At 32.8% G+C, this 20,608-nt stretch overlaps 2 protein-coding genes across 2 annotated transcripts in view; one reads left to right on the top strand and one right to left on the bottom strand.

The window, feature by feature from the left end:
• Nucleotides 1-5,758, top strand: part of LOC123307795 (UDP-glycosyltransferase UGT5-like) — a 31,882-nt gene extending 26,124 nt beyond the window's left edge. The window contains exon 4 of the mRNA XM_044890232.1: nucleotides 5,433-5,758. Within this exon, the coding sequence (XP_044746167.1) occupies nucleotides 5,433-5,724 (292 nt within the window). The 3' untranslated portion in view covers nucleotides 5,725-5,758. The remainder of the gene's footprint in view (nucleotides 1-5,432) is intronic.
• A 5,775-nt stretch (nucleotides 5,759-11,533) lies between these two features.
• LOC123308350 (cysteine sulfinic acid decarboxylase-like) overlaps nucleotides 11,534-20,608 on the bottom strand; it is a 37,637-nt gene continuing 28,562 nt past the window's right edge. The window contains exon 7 of the mRNA XM_044890965.1: nucleotides 11,534-11,759. Coding sequence (XP_044746900.1) covers nucleotides 11,580-11,759 — 180 coding nt within the window. The 3' untranslated portion in view covers nucleotides 11,534-11,579. The remainder of the gene's footprint in view (nucleotides 11,760-20,608) is intronic.

The following is a 20,608-nucleotide window of genomic DNA, read 5'->3' as shown; positions in this document are numbered from 1 at the left end:
GACCCGTACGCTTGTTCAACCTTACTACGCCCAGAACAAATATATTGTTTCAGTCATCTGTGTACAATATGATCTAAATTCAATCAGATCTCGCATCTCTGTGATAAACACTTTGACAGACAGTCCTTATTAATTAATATATTACAAGGACACTACATATATACAAGAGTTTACATAATTTGTAGAACTTTTTAATTTTTGTGGCAATGCCACTTCTAATCCCACAGCACTCGAAATACAAAAGGTCATGGCAAAAGGAGTAATCAACCCCACAATATCGCTCAATAAGCCAGACGGATAATTCACCGAAGGAGAACAGGAACGATCTTTCAGTTTTCCCAAAACAACCTTCACAGGTAGTAAATCCATAACTAGAATCGATACAGCAATATAGACCAAGAATCCTCGTAAGGAAGATTGGGATATTTAAAAGACAAAAGCCAGATTAGACAAGCAAAACTGAAGTTTTCATTCGAATATCATATGAGTAAACATATATTCATATATTTCAAGAGATTGAAATACCATGACTTGCTGTAAAAATCCTCTTCTGCTTTTCTGGAGTCGGCTGAGCTGATGTCGGAAACGGGAGGATTTGTTCATCAAGATGGAGTGATACTATAGATACTAGAATATCAGGTAGTATAAGAAGAATATAATGCAAGTGGTCACCTCAACATCTTGCAGGGCTAGCCGTGATCGACGAAAACTCTTAAGCACATCTTGTCCGCTTGCAGAATTCATACTTTATCAGGGTGAATAGAGAGACACAATGCGAATTCCTTACTTCCATCTGAGAGAAGTTTATGGCACAGACAAATAACCAAAGCTCTCATTTGTACCTCCAAAGACCAAAGCAGATTTTGAGAATGATAAAGCTCGCATATATTTCAATTAGGCTTTTTCAACAACTTGGCATATGCCAAGTTGTTGAAAAAGCGTGTATATACACGCAATAAATAAAGTTCTGCCAGAAAAAGAGCTCAAAGAAATTCTTGAGTTGTATTCCCTTCGCTGCCAAAAATAATGTGGTAGTGAACGAAGAACAGAAAAGTGAAAAATACAAAGGATCAATGTTCGAACAGGGGGCTTCATACCCAGGGCATAAAGTTTGAATTGTAAATCTGATCATAGGATAATCGAATATAAAATAACAGAAGAGGAACTGATCCACCATTAAGATCCATCTGAAGCAAAACTTACAACAGTTCGATACTAATTGGCCAAACCTCTCGCATTACGATCTGGAACAAAAAGTCGATCAGGGAATTTTAGGGTTTACATAATTTGTAGAACTTTTTAATTTTTGTGGCAATGTCACTTCTAATCCCACAGCACTCAGAATACAAAAGGTCATGGCAAAAGGAGTAATCAACCCCACAATATCGCTCAATAAGCCAGACGGATAATTCACCGAAGGAGAACAGGAACGATCTTTCAGTTTCCCCAAAACAACCTTCACAGGTAGTAAACCCATAACTAGAATCGATACAGCAATATAGACCAAGAATCCTCGTAAGGAAGATTGGGATATTCAAAAACGATGTTTGGAGTGGGCCATGAACACCTTCAATCTATATAGATCACCTGAAGTCTAAAGAAGAGATTCGTCTTCATCTTCTGAAGATAACCAGAAGCTGCTTAGAATGTGTCATATACACTGAAAATGGAGAAGGACAAAAGTTCCCTTCACACCAAAATGGGGACCCACAATCTTCAAGAACAATTAATTCAACATCGTTTCTATTGAAGACGATGAAGAAAGTAGTAGATAACAACATAAGAACATAGAATCTGAAGAATACACCAATTCACAAATGCCAGATGGCCTACAGGACGACCGATCAACAAAAACTACTCTGTATGACCGTATGACTCTATAGCTAGGTTCCTGGTCCCTCGGGAACTAAAGGAAATGAAGAGGCAAATACACTTGCCTCTAGCAACAAGGGAAGTTGACGTTTACTCATCCAGTGGAATAAAAAAATTTTAATTCACAAGTGAAATGAGATGACATAAGCATAAGCGGATAAAGCGATACCTTTCATGTCAATTTATAAATCCGATAGTTCTCTTGAAAATGTTATCGTTTGATTTCTAATTGAAGTGGAATAAAATTCAGGTGAGTTATAATTTTTTTTCATTCGAAAAAATAATAATGACAATATCAGTTAAAAGAACACCATAAGGGCACTACAATCGGACCTGCTATTGCTCTAGAGACAGAATCCAATTCTTCACCTAACAGACTTTCGGGATGACCTTGGAGCCTAGGAAGCTAAATCATTTCAGTTGTGCAAATACAACTTGGTTTACTTGTATACACAGTTGCCAGATTTAGGACGCAACATTATGCGTCGTGTGAAAGATGTATATTGACTGTATATCAGTTTTCATCATTTGAAGCGCCCCCGAAGCGGAATTTGCGTGAACTAAAAATATACTTTAGGTTTCATGAGGAGCACTTTACTGCGTCTGGAGATATGTTTTTCAACATGGAATAACTCTTTTATCAAAAGATGTATGAAATCTATAGTTGTTCCAAAGATAGCTCTCGACGTCCTTCACGATTTGCGACCACCCCTGTCGTTGAATCCCTCGAAATACCAGAGAAAACTTTGAAAAACAATGCTGCGTCCGGTATACGGACGCAGTATTATTCAGGACGCAATAGTGTATGGCCCAAAGACAATGTATGGACGCAACATAGTATGCTGGATAAATATATATATATTTATATATATATATATATATATATATATATATATATATATATATATATATATATATATATATATATATATTATATTATAAAGATGGTTTTTGCGGACGTGTAAAAGCATTTATTATTGAATCCTACTTCAAAATTGGGGAGAAAATAGAAGGAGAGTGGAAATATTTTTTGATGTTCCAGCGACATTCCCAATGTATATCCCAATGTTGCTGAATAATCAATCTTTCGAAAGTACTGTTTTGCGATGCGTTGACGGAACAGGTATGTTCAAGCAAAAGAAGTAGTAGTCTACCAAAGAAGAAAACCTCAGAGTTATTCAGCAATAATGAAAATATGGTGGCAGAAGCTCCAAAGACAACAGTTGGGGTTTTATCTCAAGTGGCTGGAGTATGTGTTGGCATAGAGGTTTGCATATTTCATGTCACACAATTGAAAGAAATCAGTTTGTTTCCATAAAGATTGACATGTTATCAGAAAATTGAAGAAAATATTGATTACCTATCCTTGTAGCATCCAAAAAAATATGGAGTTCGATATGCATCAGTCAATAGCAAAATGTGGGACCTATTTTATTTTATGGAACTTTAACAGTAGAACGTTATGAATAAGCATCATGCCTTTTCATAGCTGAATTGAATTTTGATAAATTGTCCAAAATTTATTTCCATGTAATTCAGTTCTTTAGTTTAGTCATGGATTTTCAGTAACGACCAAATCAATTCAGTATAAATATAGAGAATATTCATATTACTGAAACAGGTAGAACCTTAAAAAAAACATAATACCACGATCCGTTCGAGATTTATGTCTCGTACGTATGAAAATAGTGGACATTTTTACCAAGAATTTTTTTAATTGTTTGGATTCTTGTGATCTCAATAAAAAAAATGCTTTTCGTACTTTGGGCGGAATTAACTTTTCCTTAAAAGTGTCTTTCCACTTTCCATACAAAATTACGATATATAGGTACCTAAATGTCATAATTATTGTTCACATTTAGGGAAGATGAAGTAATTCAAGGAAAGACCTACGTTCAGACAGCGAATATCAACGTTTAAAATTCTATAGCCTATTTGACGACGAATTTTTTTGAACGCACTTTATAACAGGGCACAACTATAGAATAGCTATGAACCAGCCTTCCTTCTATATCCGCCTCAAACAAGGAAAACTTCTCCTTCCCTAAGAAATCATAGTTTAAATATGGATCATGAAAATATTTGTTCCTTATATATGGTTATGGCCATGGCTTATATCTCATGTGATATAAAAAAGGACAATATTCAACTGAATTTTTTTTAATAACTGAAAGAACTTTACGTTATAATAAAAACACAAACTTCTATTATAACTTGATTTTGTCAATGTTAATTCTCACAATCCTCCATTTTGTTAAAGTCACGTTTTGCCATCGGAAGAAGTGAAAAAAATCTAATAAGGTCATACACCCTTCATATTCTCAAAATGATACATCAAAAATATACAGGGGAGCCTTTGACATGTCAGAATATTTTCTGTGGTAGAAGAAAGACATTTTCCGTTACCATTTTTTTCCAATTCAGCTCGGTTGAAAAGATACAGACTGTTGAAGATCCTTGAAAATGTTAACATTTTGTAATATAGTTTTCCATTTATGTGATGAATCTTCTCCGAACAAAAACTTTCTAATATATCTACCTGTAGTAGTTCATTTCAAAGCTCAAAATGGTAAATTTAATGCTTGGAAAAACTTCAGTATCAATTTTACAGGAGTGTTATAGCTCGTTATGAAAATTTAAAACGATGATATCTGTTTTATCTAGGCCGCATCAGAAAACATGGTGAGAAAAAACAGAATTTCTTAATTCTGACCTCAAAACATCTTATATTAAAAATATATTACGAAGACTCACCTTGTAGAGCAAATATGTTATGTGGCTATCATGGATCTGGATCATGGAATTTACAGAATTTGACGGTAATTTGAAAACAGTTCGGGCACATCTCAAATATCAGACATGTAATGGTTGAGCAGAAAAATAATACATAACAAAGTTTTTTTATCTCCCAAAAAAACATATCAAGATGAGAGAGTGGATCTCAAGAGCGTTAAAGTCTATTCATGGAAAGGCAGAACAAACCAGACCGACAAATATTACAGTGCTTTTCAGCTCAAATTACAGCACATTACTGTCTATCCTTAAGAGGGGTCTACACCGTTTTAGTGCTCAGTTCAAAAACAGAAAATGAATATCTCAGGCTCAACCATGTGGGAGCTCAGAAACTCCAAGGAAAAGGAAACATGAAAAAATAATGCATCCAAACTGTTGGATGTGCATTCATTTCCAGAACAGAACAAGCAAGAAGGCTGGCTAGTAAAAAATCCTCAGTAAACACAGAATATCTATGATTTAGATAATAATATTGTATTATTCAACTGATTCAACAAGAGGCTTACTTATTTTTGAAATTCATTGATAATATTGAATAACAGTTATAATACTTATCCGGGATACAAAGAAAACATTACGATAAATATGTTCTTATTCTAGGTTCTTATGATTATATCAATGAAAATGATTATGCTGCTTTTGTTAGAAAATTATTTCTGCGATATACTGGGTAATTTTAATGTCAGTCTGAGCATTACATACGAAATCAACAAGAAGTTAGGAATTCAAGACAGTTAGAAATTTCTCATAAATGTTCTCATTTTCAGATATCGGAATAAGGCAAAAGAACTACGTGATATATTCTTGGATCAACCACAATCTGGAATAGATAAAGTAATTTGGTGGTGTGAGTACGTAATCAGACATAAAGGAGCTAAGCATTTGAGGAGCCCGGCTGCAGATCTGCCACTTTACGAATATTTCATGTTAGATGTTCTAGCAGTTGTTCTGATTGCCGTATATTTAGTTTTTAAGACCTCTAAGATGACTATCAGACTTTTAATGAAAGTGTTCCAGAGGACTAAGTCCCCGACGATTAGTAAAAAGAAGAAGAATTGAACAATCTGTTCTACCAGTTTGTTAAGGGTCGAGTTGGTGGACGAGTTGGCTAGTGCGATAGTGATGATTCGCTCAGTTAGTTCCAACAAGCTATCAAGTAGAAACACGTGTTTTTGTCGTTTTCTATACGTTTTCAATATTTACGGTTAAAATGAAGTATACTCACAGCTAGTTACTATCAACTATGGATATACACGGCTCGTTTACTATCTTAAAATTCAAAAAGCCAGCGATTAGCGAGTTATGCAGCCCAGCTTATTTCAAATTCACTCGCAGACAGTTTTCAATCTGCTAGTTACATGTGACATGATTATAATGGGCGAGTTTACTAGCAACTTCTAAATTCGTAAAATATCAGCTTGTGAACTCGTTCAATGTAGTCCACCCTCCAGAACCCAGATGGTGTGTTGTATTAAAAGTATTATAGCACCATTGAGTTAAACACTCAATGACAGCACTCAAATCTATTATGTTATATATTTTACAATAAAAAAGGAAGAATTGTTAACGATGCTGTAAATACGTGTGTGCAATGATAATACAGGAGTTTTACGAAGTGTGAATTATATATCAATTGAAATTTATTCTGGGAGGATTCTGCATTTCTTAATAAACTTTTTAGGGTTTTCACTCCCAATCTCTGAAACAAAATCAATTAAAAATGAAATCGACGATTTGCTCCTGCGTAAATTCTTGCACTAATCTGTTAGGAGCAAATTAACTAGAAAAAATTGTTGCCTGACAATGAACTGAAAATAAATAACGTTGAAATTATAATTTTAAGTGGTAACGTTTCGGAGTCTATATCAGACTCCTTCAACAGACGAAAAATCTTCTGAATTGTTGCTTTTGTTTGACATTAATTGTCAATACATAGAAACAGAGACTGCATAGAAACGTTGATTCATTTAATTTTGAAATTACCGGATGACAGTTCCTTCTTCAGTAAATTGATCCAAATATGATCTATTCCTACCGAACAATTTTAATCTTTCGTTTATAATGGTCTGGTTCCGTCATCAAAATTTTAGTGTTGTTCCAATACATTATGTGGTCTCCCGTATTAGAACAAATATGATCTGCGATCTGTGATCGATTAATTTCTCTATTTTTAATAATATTTTTATGTTCGCGTTTTCTTATTTCTAGAGGTCTGGACGTTTCACCTGTATAAGTTTTACCATCTTATACACTGAGAAAAAAGATTTCAATTGAAATCTGTTAGTTGGAGGGTTCGCATTGTGGCAATTAAAATGTTTTTCTGTTCGATTAAATGTTCCATTGAAACTACAATTTCGAATGGTTCGTTCAATACATCAATTTTTTTTCGATCAGTTAATTATTACAATAAGCTTCATGCACTACTGCCAACTCATCTTTTTCGTTGTGGTGATAAGGAACTGAAAAATATAGTTGGTTAGTTATTTCAAACACATAGGTTCATTCCTCCAATACGTATCATTTTCCCAGTTATGAAACAAACAGTTACAATAATCAAATAGAACATTTCTTCCAAATAATCGGTTTTATTACACCCTCCCCTCTGCTCCATAGATTGTCTATGCTCTGCTCGCACAGAACGAATTTAACGGTCCACTTGCTTAGACAAACCTACACCAAAGAGTAACTTTACTCTTTGCCTACACCCCACGCCAAGAAGTGATCCAGACTCCTGCCAGATTAGATGCGACATGCGATACGCGGAAATATGTGAAAAACTAGTGACTATATAGTGGTACCTACCTACCTATAATGAGGTAAGTTACGTTAAACGATTTGAAGGTGAGTTGACTGTATCAATTTTAACAGGTGCATGGTTTTGGTTTTGAAAAAAATATTTTCCGATGTTGCATCAAATATCACGAAAAGAGCTATTTCACTATTTGAGCTGGTTTGTTTTTTGTTTGTAGGTTTGAGATTCCTTATTTCTGTTGTTTATGTTTATATGGTTTGATTTTATTCTGAATATTACCTATAGTTGTTATAGAAGTTTTTCATAAGTGATTTTTTTTTACAGAAAAATGTATTGATGACACTACCTTCGATTTACTGGATGGGCAGACTGAAGGAACTGATTTCAAATTATCTTATTGTGCTGCAATGGTTGCTTAAAAATTATAATTGAAATGTGAGAGTTATTATTTACTGGATTGAATTTGATGAATTCGTGAATTTATCAGAAAAAGATGTTTCGTTTTATCCTACTGACTTCAACAAAAACAGTATTAGCGAAAACTTCATTTTGATTGACCGTACTGCAAGCTATATAACGTTTCACCTTTCACATTTTGATATATAAATAAATATACTCATGTATAATTATATATGATTATATTGAGGGAAACAACCTCATTATCCTTATTATATATATTATAGATTATTTATTGGAGGATAGTTTGAGTTTTTCATTGTTTTGAACATTCCTTATGTATTTTATTTTCAATAAATATAATTTTTCATAAATCAAATTTTTTGTCTACCACCCCTATCGCAAACATAACAAATTGCATTGGAGTAATACAGGGATTCTATTGTGATAATTGAATGCATTCTCCGATGCAAATAAGTGGTTTCATTGCGATAATCAAATGAATTATTTGATGGAAGAGTAAAGATGGTTCTAATAATTAAACTATTTCAGTAAGGTCAAATAAACCGAATTAGTTGTAATAAAGTAATGAAGTAATACATATAATCAAATAAAATTGAATTGATGCAACTAAAAAAATTTATTGTCTCAATAGTTTGAAAGCAATGACAATTATTTAGTTGGTTCTATTAACTTAGCTACTTGAGGCTATATTTATTAAATTTTTTAATTGCCACAATACTTTTTTTCCCTCAGTGTAGCAAGCCCCCACATTTATTCGGCCTACCTAAAATACATAAACCTCTTATTCCTTTGAAACCAATAGTAAGTTCACTCGGATCCCCCTGTCAAAATTTTGCTAAATATATATTACAATTTTTGAACCCATTAACAGGAAAATCAACTAGTTTTTTGAAAAATACTCAACACTTTCTTGAAAAATTAAGAAATTCTAATCTAAATGCAACAGACATCTTAGTAAGTTTCGATGTAGTAAATCTTTTTCCAAATGTTCCAGTTGATAAAACTCTTGAAATAGTGAGAACAATCATATTAATGATAGAACCATTTATGAAAATTCGAAATTGACTATTGATGATATAATGGAGATATTAGAAGTTTGCCTGAATTCCACATATTTTCAATTAGATGATGTTTTCTATAAACAAAAATTTGGTATGGCTATGGGTCCACCTTTATCACCAGTAATGAGTAACATATTCATGGAATCTTTCGAACAAAAATATATAGACACATATCCACCAAAACCAAAGACTTGGTGGCGAAATGTAGATGATATTTTTGTGATTTGGCAACATGGTAGAGATGAACTAAAGAATATTTTTGATCATATTAACAACAAAGAACCTACAATAAAATTTACAATGGAATTAGAGCAGGATAACAAAATTCCATTTCTAGATGTTTCAATAAAAAAGTTTTCGAACTTTTTTGGACACATACAAATAGATATTTGAATTTTTATTCCAATCACCAAGTAAGTGTCAAAAGAGGTATTATTAAAACACTTTATGATAGAGCTAATTTAATTTCTTCTACACCCTGAATTAGAAATAATGAAGTTGACTACATTAAACATTTTCTTAGGGATAATCAATACCCGGAAAATTTTATTGAAAAAACAATATTAAATTTAGAGAGAAAAATGACTGACCAAAATCGTAATAATGATCAGGAACAACCAACAAACCGTCAAGAACAACCAAATTTATTGAATGTTATTCCTTATGTTAATGGCCTTTCAGAAAAAATAAGAAGAATCGGTTCGAAGTTCAACATACGAACTGTTTTTAAAACGCAAAATGATTTAAGATCTATATTAACAAAAACTAAACCTTTGAACGAAAAACAAAAATCAAAAAATTGTTTTTACAACATACCCTGTATTTGTGGTAAAACTTATACAGGTGAAACGTCCAGACCTCTAGAAATAAGAAAACGCGAACATAAAAATAATATTAAAAATAGAGAAATTAATCGATCACAGATCGCAGATCATATTTGTTCTAATACGGGAGACCACATGATGGATTGGAACAACACTTAAATTTTAATGACGGAACCAGACCATTATAAACGAAAGATTAAAGAGTCTACGTGTCTTCTATTAGATCGAGATAATAATTTGGCAAATTGTTCGGTAGGAATAGATCATATTTGGATCAATTTACTGAAGAAGGAACTGTCATCCGGAAATTTCAAAATTAAATGAATCAACGTTTCTATGTATTGACAATTAATGTCAAACAAAAGCCACAATTCAGAAGATTTTCGAAAATAGATTTTTCGTCTGATAAAGGAGTCTGATATAGACTCCGAGACGTTACCACTTAAAATTATAATTTCAACGTTATTTATTTTCAGTTCATTGTTAGGCAACAATTTTTTCTAGTTAATTTGCTCCTGACAAATTAGTGCAAGAATTTACGCAGGAGCAAATCGTCGATTTCATTTTTAATTGATTTTGTTTCAGAAATTGAGAGTGAAAACCCTAAAAAGTTTATTAAGAAATGTGAATTATATACTTCTGCGTTTTTTTACATACTTACTTTTTGAGCGTTATGGAATGATTTTTTAAATATCATTTGTTCATTTTGTTTCATATGGTTCAGAAAAAATTCTTCTTGGAATTAAACTATTTCTGGAAAAAGAATATCTTATTGCATGCGTTGTATATGAAGAACATAAAGCATATCAACCTCGATTTAGTTTTGATAGGGTTGAACAAAAAAATTTGTTTTTCGATCATTTATTCGGAGAAAATCAGAATTAATGGAAATTTTCTCATTAAATCAACAAAAGATAATAAGATACGATCACAAAGGTTCTTGAAATGTGAATGTGTAGTTCTGAAAGCTAACCTATTCATAAATCGAAGCAAAACCATGGTGTAAATGAAAAAAGTGTATTGGATCTCTTCACAGGTAGAAGGGTGTTGTCTCGAAGACGTCTTCATTAGGTCTTTATTGGTCTTCGACCTCATTCATCATGCAAGAAAATAGTGTCTTTTTCTGAATTTTTATTTATATAAGACATTATTTCATGCCAAAGCTATATTATGACAATCATTCTAATGGACATGTATTGGAATTCTTCAATTCCAACAAGTGTCATCTTCAATAAATTCCACTAATGAAATAAAAAGCGGTATATATTGATGCTAACCTAAGCTGACTTAAATTCTTAATAGTTGGAAATGAAATAGTCCATTCCATGGTAACTCATCTTTCTAATATAGACTTGTAGTTTTCAGTAAGATTAATCTACTCGAATGATATGGGTGAAATTTGATTTATTTTTCAGTAAAATCCATAAAAAAATTTTAAATTTAAAAAATCAATCATCCAATTCCACCTACTATTTTTTTCACCAGTTTCATTTCATCGGAAGGAAAAAAAAACATTCTGATTCATCAGGTAATATAGGTACAGGCACATTTCATCCCGAATGTTTTGCTAGTCGAAATATAGTTACAAGGAATGGCCACATTGCAATGGTACGAATGCATTTATTGTAGTACTTACTTCTTTCTCTGTCTAGTGCGACACCAGGACAGCGGCGCGGTGTAACATAGCTAATAATAATTTTAATATAATTATTCACATCAAAAGCACAACGAGTAACGAGTTTCAAGGTATGTATAAGTTAATCAAACAACGTTCAATATTGATGAATCGTTATTGCTCTTTTACAATTTATCCAGCTCAATACTGATAATAATACACTGATTCCAAGATTTTTTTGATTATTCGAATAGCATATTTCCTATCTCAGATATGTGATCTAAAATATAGTCGACGTCTTTCTGTGTCAATCCGGAGTTCTGGGAAACGAACCTGAAGAAATTAGGCAGTTCTTTTAAAGGTTGATAGTTCATCATCACAGAACCATGGGTTACCATGATGGCCTTTATTTGAGGTGCTACCTGAAATTATACTGACTTTGAACAACTTGATCCAATCGTAACATTTCATCATGCAGTGTGATTAAGAAGTAACGTACAAAATTCATATTTTCGGTGTTTAGTACAGGTCAATCTTCATTTGAAACTGCACGACTTTTCATGTCTAACTAAGGAATTTCTAATGCACCCTTCATATAAGGCCACAATAATTTTTTATGAATAGAAATAGAACGTTTTTGCTGAATATGATCAGAGTGATGAGTTTTCATCAGCACTTTTTTATTATGGGAATGAAATTGTTGAACTTATTGAAATCGAAATTCCACTTTTTATGTATTTTGATGTCCACATGACATGCCTAACTGCAGTTTAGGAGTGATTGAAGCTATTTTGTTACCAAAAACATGATTTTCTCAACTTCGTAAGGGACAGGTTTTGTATACTCAGGTCGTTTTTGGTGCAACGATTTAATTTCTGCAAAGAAAAAACACTGACCTATAACTGTGATTTCTTAGGAGTTGTTTCACTCTTCATTTTAAATGAATAAAGGTATGGAATGGGTAAAAAGCTTTATTCAATGCAAATATCGAAATATTTATCAAAGCAATATTTTTGGAGAAACAATTTTTTTTGTCGAAATTTTGGTTTGAAAATTAGGCTCTTTTCCAATTGTGACTCGTGAAAAATACAAAAATGCATATCCCATAAAAAAATTATTTTTTATTTAGCATATGGAAATATACATTTTTAAAACCTGAATTACTATTTTTCGCATTTTTCTCATGATTTTGGCGAGATGTTGAAAACTAGGTACCTACATAAAGAAGTTGTAAATATTTAAATTATCCACCACCCTCTTATTCGAAATGTTTAGATATTGTGCAGCCGGAAATTGTAAAAATCACTTCAGTGTTTCACTACCAAAACTTCCATCTACCCCTGTTCTGGAACATTAACCGAATTATATTCATTAATTCTCATTTTTCGACCAAGCACATACCTATTGTTGAGAATTTTTTTTCTCTCAATAATTATTTTTGGCATACGGAAGATAAGTATAATGAGAATTATCTTATTATATTATATACTAGCTGACTCGGCAAACCTAGTTTTGCATTTAAATTATTTCTAGGGTAGATAATAATAACTAACTCATCGTGATTGCTCCATTGGTCGTAAGAAAAAGGAATGCCTATTTTTCTGTTCTGTACAATTATTTTTTGGGAATATTTTGTTATATAAACCATTTCCCTAACAATAATAAACACAACAAAAAAAGAATTGTCCAATTTGGTGCGATCGTTTGAACAATAAAGCATTTTGAAGTAAACCATAGATCCTCTTTTATTAATATAGATAATATATATAAATATATATATTTAATTATTTTTTTTCTCAAAATAGAAAAAAAAATAAAGTAGACTAATATGACCTAAGACTAATTTAACAGATATTTAAATTTTGTCTGAGCGCGAACATGTTTCACTAATGGACTGAAAGGTATAACAATTTATTCACAACATAAACACGAAAGTGACATCTAGTGACAAAAAGGGTAAGTTTGGACATAAGAGCATAACTGCAAACCTGTAATTTTTACTCTTGGTTCACTTTAGCTCTGAACCCCTTAATGATGATATTACCCGAAAAGAATTGGAAACAATTATTCGGAAATATTTCTTTCCTTTCAACGAGAATCTCTTCGACAATTACGTTGGTGATTTGAGTCACCTACAAGACGAAATTTTAATTTTTAATATTCATGAACAGATTACTTCCGAAAACAAAATTGCCTTTACCATAACTGAGCCTAGATGTCACTGGATGTATCGTATTGAAAGTGTAAGTATAGGACAACCTATGTTGCTGTCGAAAAGAGGCCACAGGCAAGATGAAAAATATCTCAGATTCACTTAACTAGACTTTTTTATCCTTGACATTCTCTCTTTAAGTTCATTCAGACTTGATGACAGAAATAATGTTTGAACGAGTTGAATTCCTTGGGTATGACACACAAAATAAAATTTTCAATTTACACAATGTAAAGTAAACCCTATCTATTTAGTACCTCTATAGTATTTACTATCATGTAGAAAAATGCTCGAACAGATGGGTTTCTATATAGAATCACGGATTTTTTATATATAATTGATAAGTTTATACTGCCCACCTACAAGTTAGTGGTGGAGAGTAGTTGGGTTTTTTACATGGTGACCATAAATTTTTGTGTCGGAAATACCCTTGTTGCTTAGGATGATTCGTTCATTGATGGTCTTCTTTATTAATCCTTCTTTTATTATTAGGGTGAAATGATAAAATTTGCCTTATTAATATTTTACAACTTATTTTATGCATTTTGATGTCAATGACTTTTTATATAAAAAGTAAATAAACAAGTTATTAATACGTTCTTCTTTTATCAAACGAAAAAGACATTTTCCCGATTATATTGCAAAAACATTAATCTCTCTTAAAGTGTATGTGGTTGACCTTAACATAGGCATGAAAGATTTTTTTTCACAACTCATAATTTTTATTTACACCCTTCTTCAACTGTGAAATGGAAATTATGAAAAACTCCTACTAAGAGACATAATATATGCCCCCGCGTCTCAGGACTCAACCAAACCCCTCTCAAGTACCAGTATTCCTTAAGGTAAGGCCGGTTATTTACTTGTTTATTTACTTTTGATATAAAAAGTAAATAAACAAGTAATTAATACGTTCTTCTTTTATCAAACGAAAAAGACATTTTTTCGATTATATTGCAAAAACATTAATCTCTCTTAAAGTGTATGTGGTTGACCTTAACATACGCATGAAAGATTTTTTTTCACAACTCATAATTTTTATTTACACCCTTCTTCAACTGTGAAATGGAAATTATGAAAAACTCCTACTAAGAGACATAATATATGCTATATGCCCCCGCGTCTCAGGACTCAACCAAACCCCTCTCAAGTACCAGTATTCCTTAAGGTAAGGCCATACCTATTGGTTATTTCATGCCGAGCTACTAAGTACTACTACTAAGTGAGGTTGAATACTCAAAGCTAATACCCAAGAAAGAGACCAAACTCATGGTTAGATAGGATATACGCCATCTACCAATTAGATTGGTCTCTTTCTTAGGAATTAGTTCTTAGTATCTCACCATAACTCAATCTTTGAGTTAAATTTATTTGCACCGTGAAAATTTAGACTTTCCAAAGAAGGGTTCGTAGCTTACGGAATTTGACTACGAGAGGCATGTTCTTTTATTTAATCAAGTAAACGATCAGTTAACCGCGTTTTCGCTTTCCAAATGTAGAACGATGTGACTTCGCAGCGTATGAAATTTGTATTGAATAAATAGGTATTTTATCGTCGATCGAGTGCTAAGCAGTTTCGTGCTATTTTAAAATTTTTATAGTAGATATGAATATAGTGGATTAGAAACAAGCTGTGTTTTTCATCGAACTCCTGATGGATTCTACATATAGCGATAGTAAGATAAGAAGCGTAATTTTCCTGATTTCAATCGTTTCATTTTAAAATAAGGAAATAACACAAAATTCTGAATAATTTTTTATTTCGCAGAACAAATTTTCTACATAGGTACCGCGTTATGTAGAAAATAGTCCACCCTCAGTTAAGTATTAAAAAAATCCTCAAGGATATGTAGAAATCAATGAATCAAACAATCCGTTTTGAATCAATTCATGGACCTTAAAAAATATAGTGGCGCTATATGGCGCGAATCGACAATTTGTCGAAATAATTTACGTTACAAATCCGGAAAATAGAGTTTTTTTGGACGAATAGACAAAATTCTAGTCTGTCAGTCCAGAAAAAAAATATTTTCGGGCGTTTGCGTAGGGGAAAGTCGGATAGCACCGGACATTCATCGTTTTCATAGATTTATCATTTTACCCCCTCCTTTGAATGGCCAAACGAACTGATTCTATGCAAGCGTAAACATATCTTCAGTTGACCTTGATATTTTTAGAGGTTTAGGAAATAAACGTTAAATTGTGATTGACACATGGACAGAATAAACTTGGAGGCCTCTCTTCTCTTCATTGGTAGGTGTTCAGATGGTCTCCTAGGCATGGTGCAAGCATGAGTAAATGAGTTAATAAGTAGTGAGAATGAAAACGTGTGCAAATACCGTGCATTTCAAATATCTCCCCAGTAATTGGCTAATTGATTGCAAGGTGCATGTCGGGTGTCACCGGAAACAAGCATGTAGGGCATGACCGGACAAAAATAATTTGAATATAAAAATGCCGAAGTCATTAGGTTCTAGAAAATCTCCTCAAAACCAAAATACTCCAACAAAGTTCAACGAACAAGTTACTATATGCTCAGCACAATCCGCCGAAGGCAGAAACAAATGGTCAAAATGGAGATATTTTTGATAAACAAATTCACAAAAAAAATTTTTGATAGTCTCGAAGAAATTTTGCCAGTTCCGAATGCTGCAGCACATAGAATAGTTAAAAAATATACTTGAAAAAAGTGCTTATTTGCACTTCATCATAAACTAGCTGACCCGGCAAACCTAGTTTTGCCATTTAAATTATTTCTAGGTAGATAATAATAACTAACTAATCGTGATTGCTCGATTGGTCGTAAGAAAAAGGAATGCCTTATTTTCTGTTCTGTACAATTTTTTTTGGGAATATTTTGTTATATAAACCTTGCCCTGACAATAATAAACACAACAAAAAAAGAATTGTCCAATTTGGAGCGTTTGAACAATAAAGCATTTTGAAGTAAACCATAGATCCTCTTTTATTGATATACAGGGAGTTTCATCATAAACTGGACAAACTCATATGACGTGTAGAGAACATCGGGAGAATCATTTTTTTCTTATGAAATATTTCCCGTTTTCGAAGCATAAGGGAGATACACGGTGTTTAATGTCATTCTAGAGCGTTATTATATTGAGTGTGGTCGGTTATGTATAAGACTGGAAGTAATGGTTTTTTGTCATATCGTAGTATTTTTGGATGCTTCATTCAGAAATGGTGTAGAGCACCGAAAAAAAAATTACAAAATGGCGGAAAACCTGCAATGTTCGTGATTTTTTTTTTCGGTTGCCAAATTGATTTTCATTTCCTAAATTAACACAATTTTTAAAGGATATCTGTGAAAAAAATTTTTCAGAAATCGAACACAACTTTTTTTTTACATGTATACAGCGAAAAAAAAATTTCACTCGAAATTGATGAAATTTTTCACGATTGTACTTACTTTCATACCTAACACGAATATCAAAACAGAATCGAAAAATATCAAACGGTTTCGTTTTTACAGCCATTCAAATGTCCCGTTCGAATATCTGAAATAATAAAAAAACATGACACAGCTTGTGTTCTTAGGCCCATAATTTTTGAATTTGTATGTCGAAACATTTCAGATTGCAAAATGAATTTAAAAAAAATCAGTGAAACTTCATTGAGAGTCGAACTCCCTGCTCTGAGTTAAGTTATAAGTGAGTTAAAATAAATGTGGAATCTGAATTGAGACTGTTCAAAGGTTTTTAATTTTCGTTGCCAAGCAATGGCAGCTCATAGAATTGACAGAGTATTTGAATTTAACTGAATAATTCGAATATATTGAAACGATTTGTATGCAAACGAAAATGAAATATTCACTTTTAGAAAAAAATGATATGGTTCAGGCTCATTATGAAGCGAATTCCTCAGGGAGAAAAGCAAGGGAAATTTACGCTCGCAGATTTCCAAGCCGAAACGTTCCTAATTTTAAAACTTTCATAGAAACAGTGCGTAAATTACGTGAAGAAGGTATTCTTCACCGCAAGAAGAAGGAAACAATCCGAAATAACGAAGAACGTATCCTGGATTTAGTGAGTGAAAATCCGATGGTATCAACGAGAACTCTAACAAATCATCCAAGTGTGAATAAGAGTAAATCCACTGTATGGAGAGTTTTGAAAAGAAATCGCTACCATCCGTACCATTTCCATTCATGTCAAACCTTAGAAGAAGGTGATTTTGAGAAGAGGAAAGAATTCTGTGAATTTATTTTAAGAAGGACACGTGAGAATAGGAATTTCCTACGTCTCATACTGTTTACGGATGAAGCAACATTCCACAGAGATGGTTTCTTCAACAAAAAAAATAATATAATATGGCAAAGGGAAAATTCACATACAACAGTAGCAAAAAATAGCCAGAAGAGATTTTCTGTCAATGTTTGGGCGGGAATGAAGGATGGATTCATTATAGGACCGTACATTCTTCCTGAAACATTGACTGGAAATGGCTATAATCAATTTTTGAGGGAAACTCTGCCCGATCTATTGGAAGATTTTCCTTTGAGTCACTTTCAAGGAATATGGTACCAGCATGATGGTTGCCCTGCTCACACAGTGAGGAGTGTACGAGAATTTTTAGACTCTCAATACCCTCGCCGATGGATCGGCCGATTGGGACCTGTCGCATGGCCTTTTATGGATTTTTATTTCTGGGGTCATATGAAGAGTCTTGTTTATGATAAGCGAGCTCCAGTGACTTCGAGAGAAGAACTGATTCAAAGAATCGAATCAGCCGCCGAAGAGATTCGCCGAAACCCGGAAATGGTTCGTTCAGCGGTGGATAGTGTAGCGAAAAGGGCGAGAAAGTGTATCCTGAAAAATGGCAATATTTTTGAGAACGAATTATGAATAAATTTTATACTAATAGGTTTTTTTTGTTGCGTTTGTGAAATTGTGGAATTATTCGTAGAAATTTCCGCAATAATGCCATGCCATTAATATCTGGGAAGTATTAACCGCCAATTTCTACTCAAACTGCATAAATTGGTTTCAAGATAGTTGCAATATTATATTCAGTTAAATTCAAATACTCTGTCCAATTCTATGAGCTGCCATTGCTTGGCAACGAAAATTAAAAACCTTTGAACAGTCTCAATTCAGATTCCACATTTATTTTAATAGGTACTTAACTCAGAGCAGGGAGTTCGACTCTCAATGAAGTTTCACTGATTTTTTTTAAATTCATTTTGCAATCTGAAATGTTTCGACATACAAATTCAAAAATTATGGGCCTAAGAACACAAGCTGTGTCATGTTTTTTTATTATTTCAGATATTCGAACGGGACATTTGAATGGCTGTAAAAACGAAACCGTTTGATATTTTTCGATTCTGTTTTGATATTCGTGTTAGGTATGAAAGTAAGTACAATCGTGAAAAATTTCATCAATTTCGAGTGAAATTTTTTTTTCGCTGTATACATGTAAAAAAAAAGTTGTGTTCGATTTCTGAAAAATTTTTTTCACAGATATCCTTTAAAAATTGTGTTAATTTAGGAAATGAAAATCAATTTGGCAACCGAAAAAAAAAATCACGAACATTGCAGGTTTTCCGCCATTTTGTAATTTTTTTTTCGGTGCTCTACACCATTTCTGAATGAAGCATCCAAAAATACTACGATATGACAAGAAACCATTACTTCCAGTCTTATACATAACCGACCACACTCAATATAATAACGCTCGAAAATGACATTAAACACCGTGTATCTCCCTTATGCTTCGAAAACGGGAAATATTTCATAAGAAAAAAATTATTCTCCCGATGTTCTCTACACGTCATATGAGTTTGTCCAGTTTATGATGAAACACCCTGTAGATAGATGACTTGGAAGATAAAAATGAAAATGAGGCAAAAGAGTAAAAAAAAATTGAAAGAAAGTTTAAATCAGTATGTTTCGAAACTAATTGAAAAAAAAAACAAAAACTAAAATTTTCATGCAAACAAAAAAACACGAGAGCAGGAAACTCATTTTCTCATTTGCCATGAATGTTTCGACGAAGACTGTGTCTAGTTGTGAGTGTAATGGATGGGTCTATGAGGGATGATCTGACGTAGGAAAGGGTCATATGTATTACAGGTGTGATTTTGGTTGAAGTTCAGCTTTCTTCAGTAGTATCTACAATTTTTTTCGTGTCCGATGTTACCCGCTAGTCTTGAAGAAATTCAAAATTTTCACTTCATTTTCTTTGAACGATGTATGTTTATTTTATGAAGTGTATGTTTGTACCTTTTCAGGACATGTGAAGTATATGTGGTGAATCAACAAATCGCTTCTACTTTCCATATTTTATTGAGAAATGGAATAAAAAAACATGCAAACTAATTTCATATGTACTGTCAGCCATTAATTCGTTGCTGTGGTAATGATCAACTGCATTTATCAAAATCATTCCTACCAAGATTTTCATATTTACAATTACATAACAACGACGTAATCCTTCCGGCCGGGAAGTACGTACTTCCCGGACTAGACCGGGAAATGCTACTTTCCCAAAGAAAAAGTGTCCAGGAAGTGGATCCGGGACGGTTGCCAAAAAATTATATTTTCTAAACTATTAGAGTTGGATTTAAAAACCTCGATATACTCATTACAACAAGGCATCTCAGTGGAATGGAATAATTCTCAGCGAATAAATTGAGCTCTATTTGTTGGCCGGTTGAGTGAATTTCTCATCTCATTTTATAAGAATCATACAGGAATGGGATGAAATACAACACTTATGAAACTTCTCGGGCGTCTTCCGGTTTTTCCGGAAATATCCGGAATTAGAGAAAACAATGCAATGTATTAGAGAAAACAATGCAATTATTTATTTAGAGGAATCCCTGTAAAGTAAAGTGATTCGTTTCTTATTTATTCGAATTGTTTTCTTCAAACAAAGAATGTACGAACTGAAATAAAAAGGCCATTATATTATGTCCTATTCGAAACGAAAAAGTTGAGAATAATTCCGGTGCAACCAGAAGTAGAGTTTAGAAACAAAAAAATTAATATCAGATGCGTTGTGCGATGCATAATTCCAATTGCCCTGCAGATTTCC

This window comes from Coccinella septempunctata, chromosome 2 (assembly GCF_907165205.1).
Source record: "Coccinella septempunctata chromosome 2, icCocSept1.1, whole genome shotgun sequence".
In the NCBI taxonomy this organism is placed as follows: Eukaryota; Metazoa; Arthropoda; class Insecta; order Coleoptera; family Coccinellidae; genus Coccinella; species Coccinella septempunctata.
Note: the sequence above shows the minus strand (reverse complement) of the source record. Positions and strands in the feature narration are given on the sequence as shown.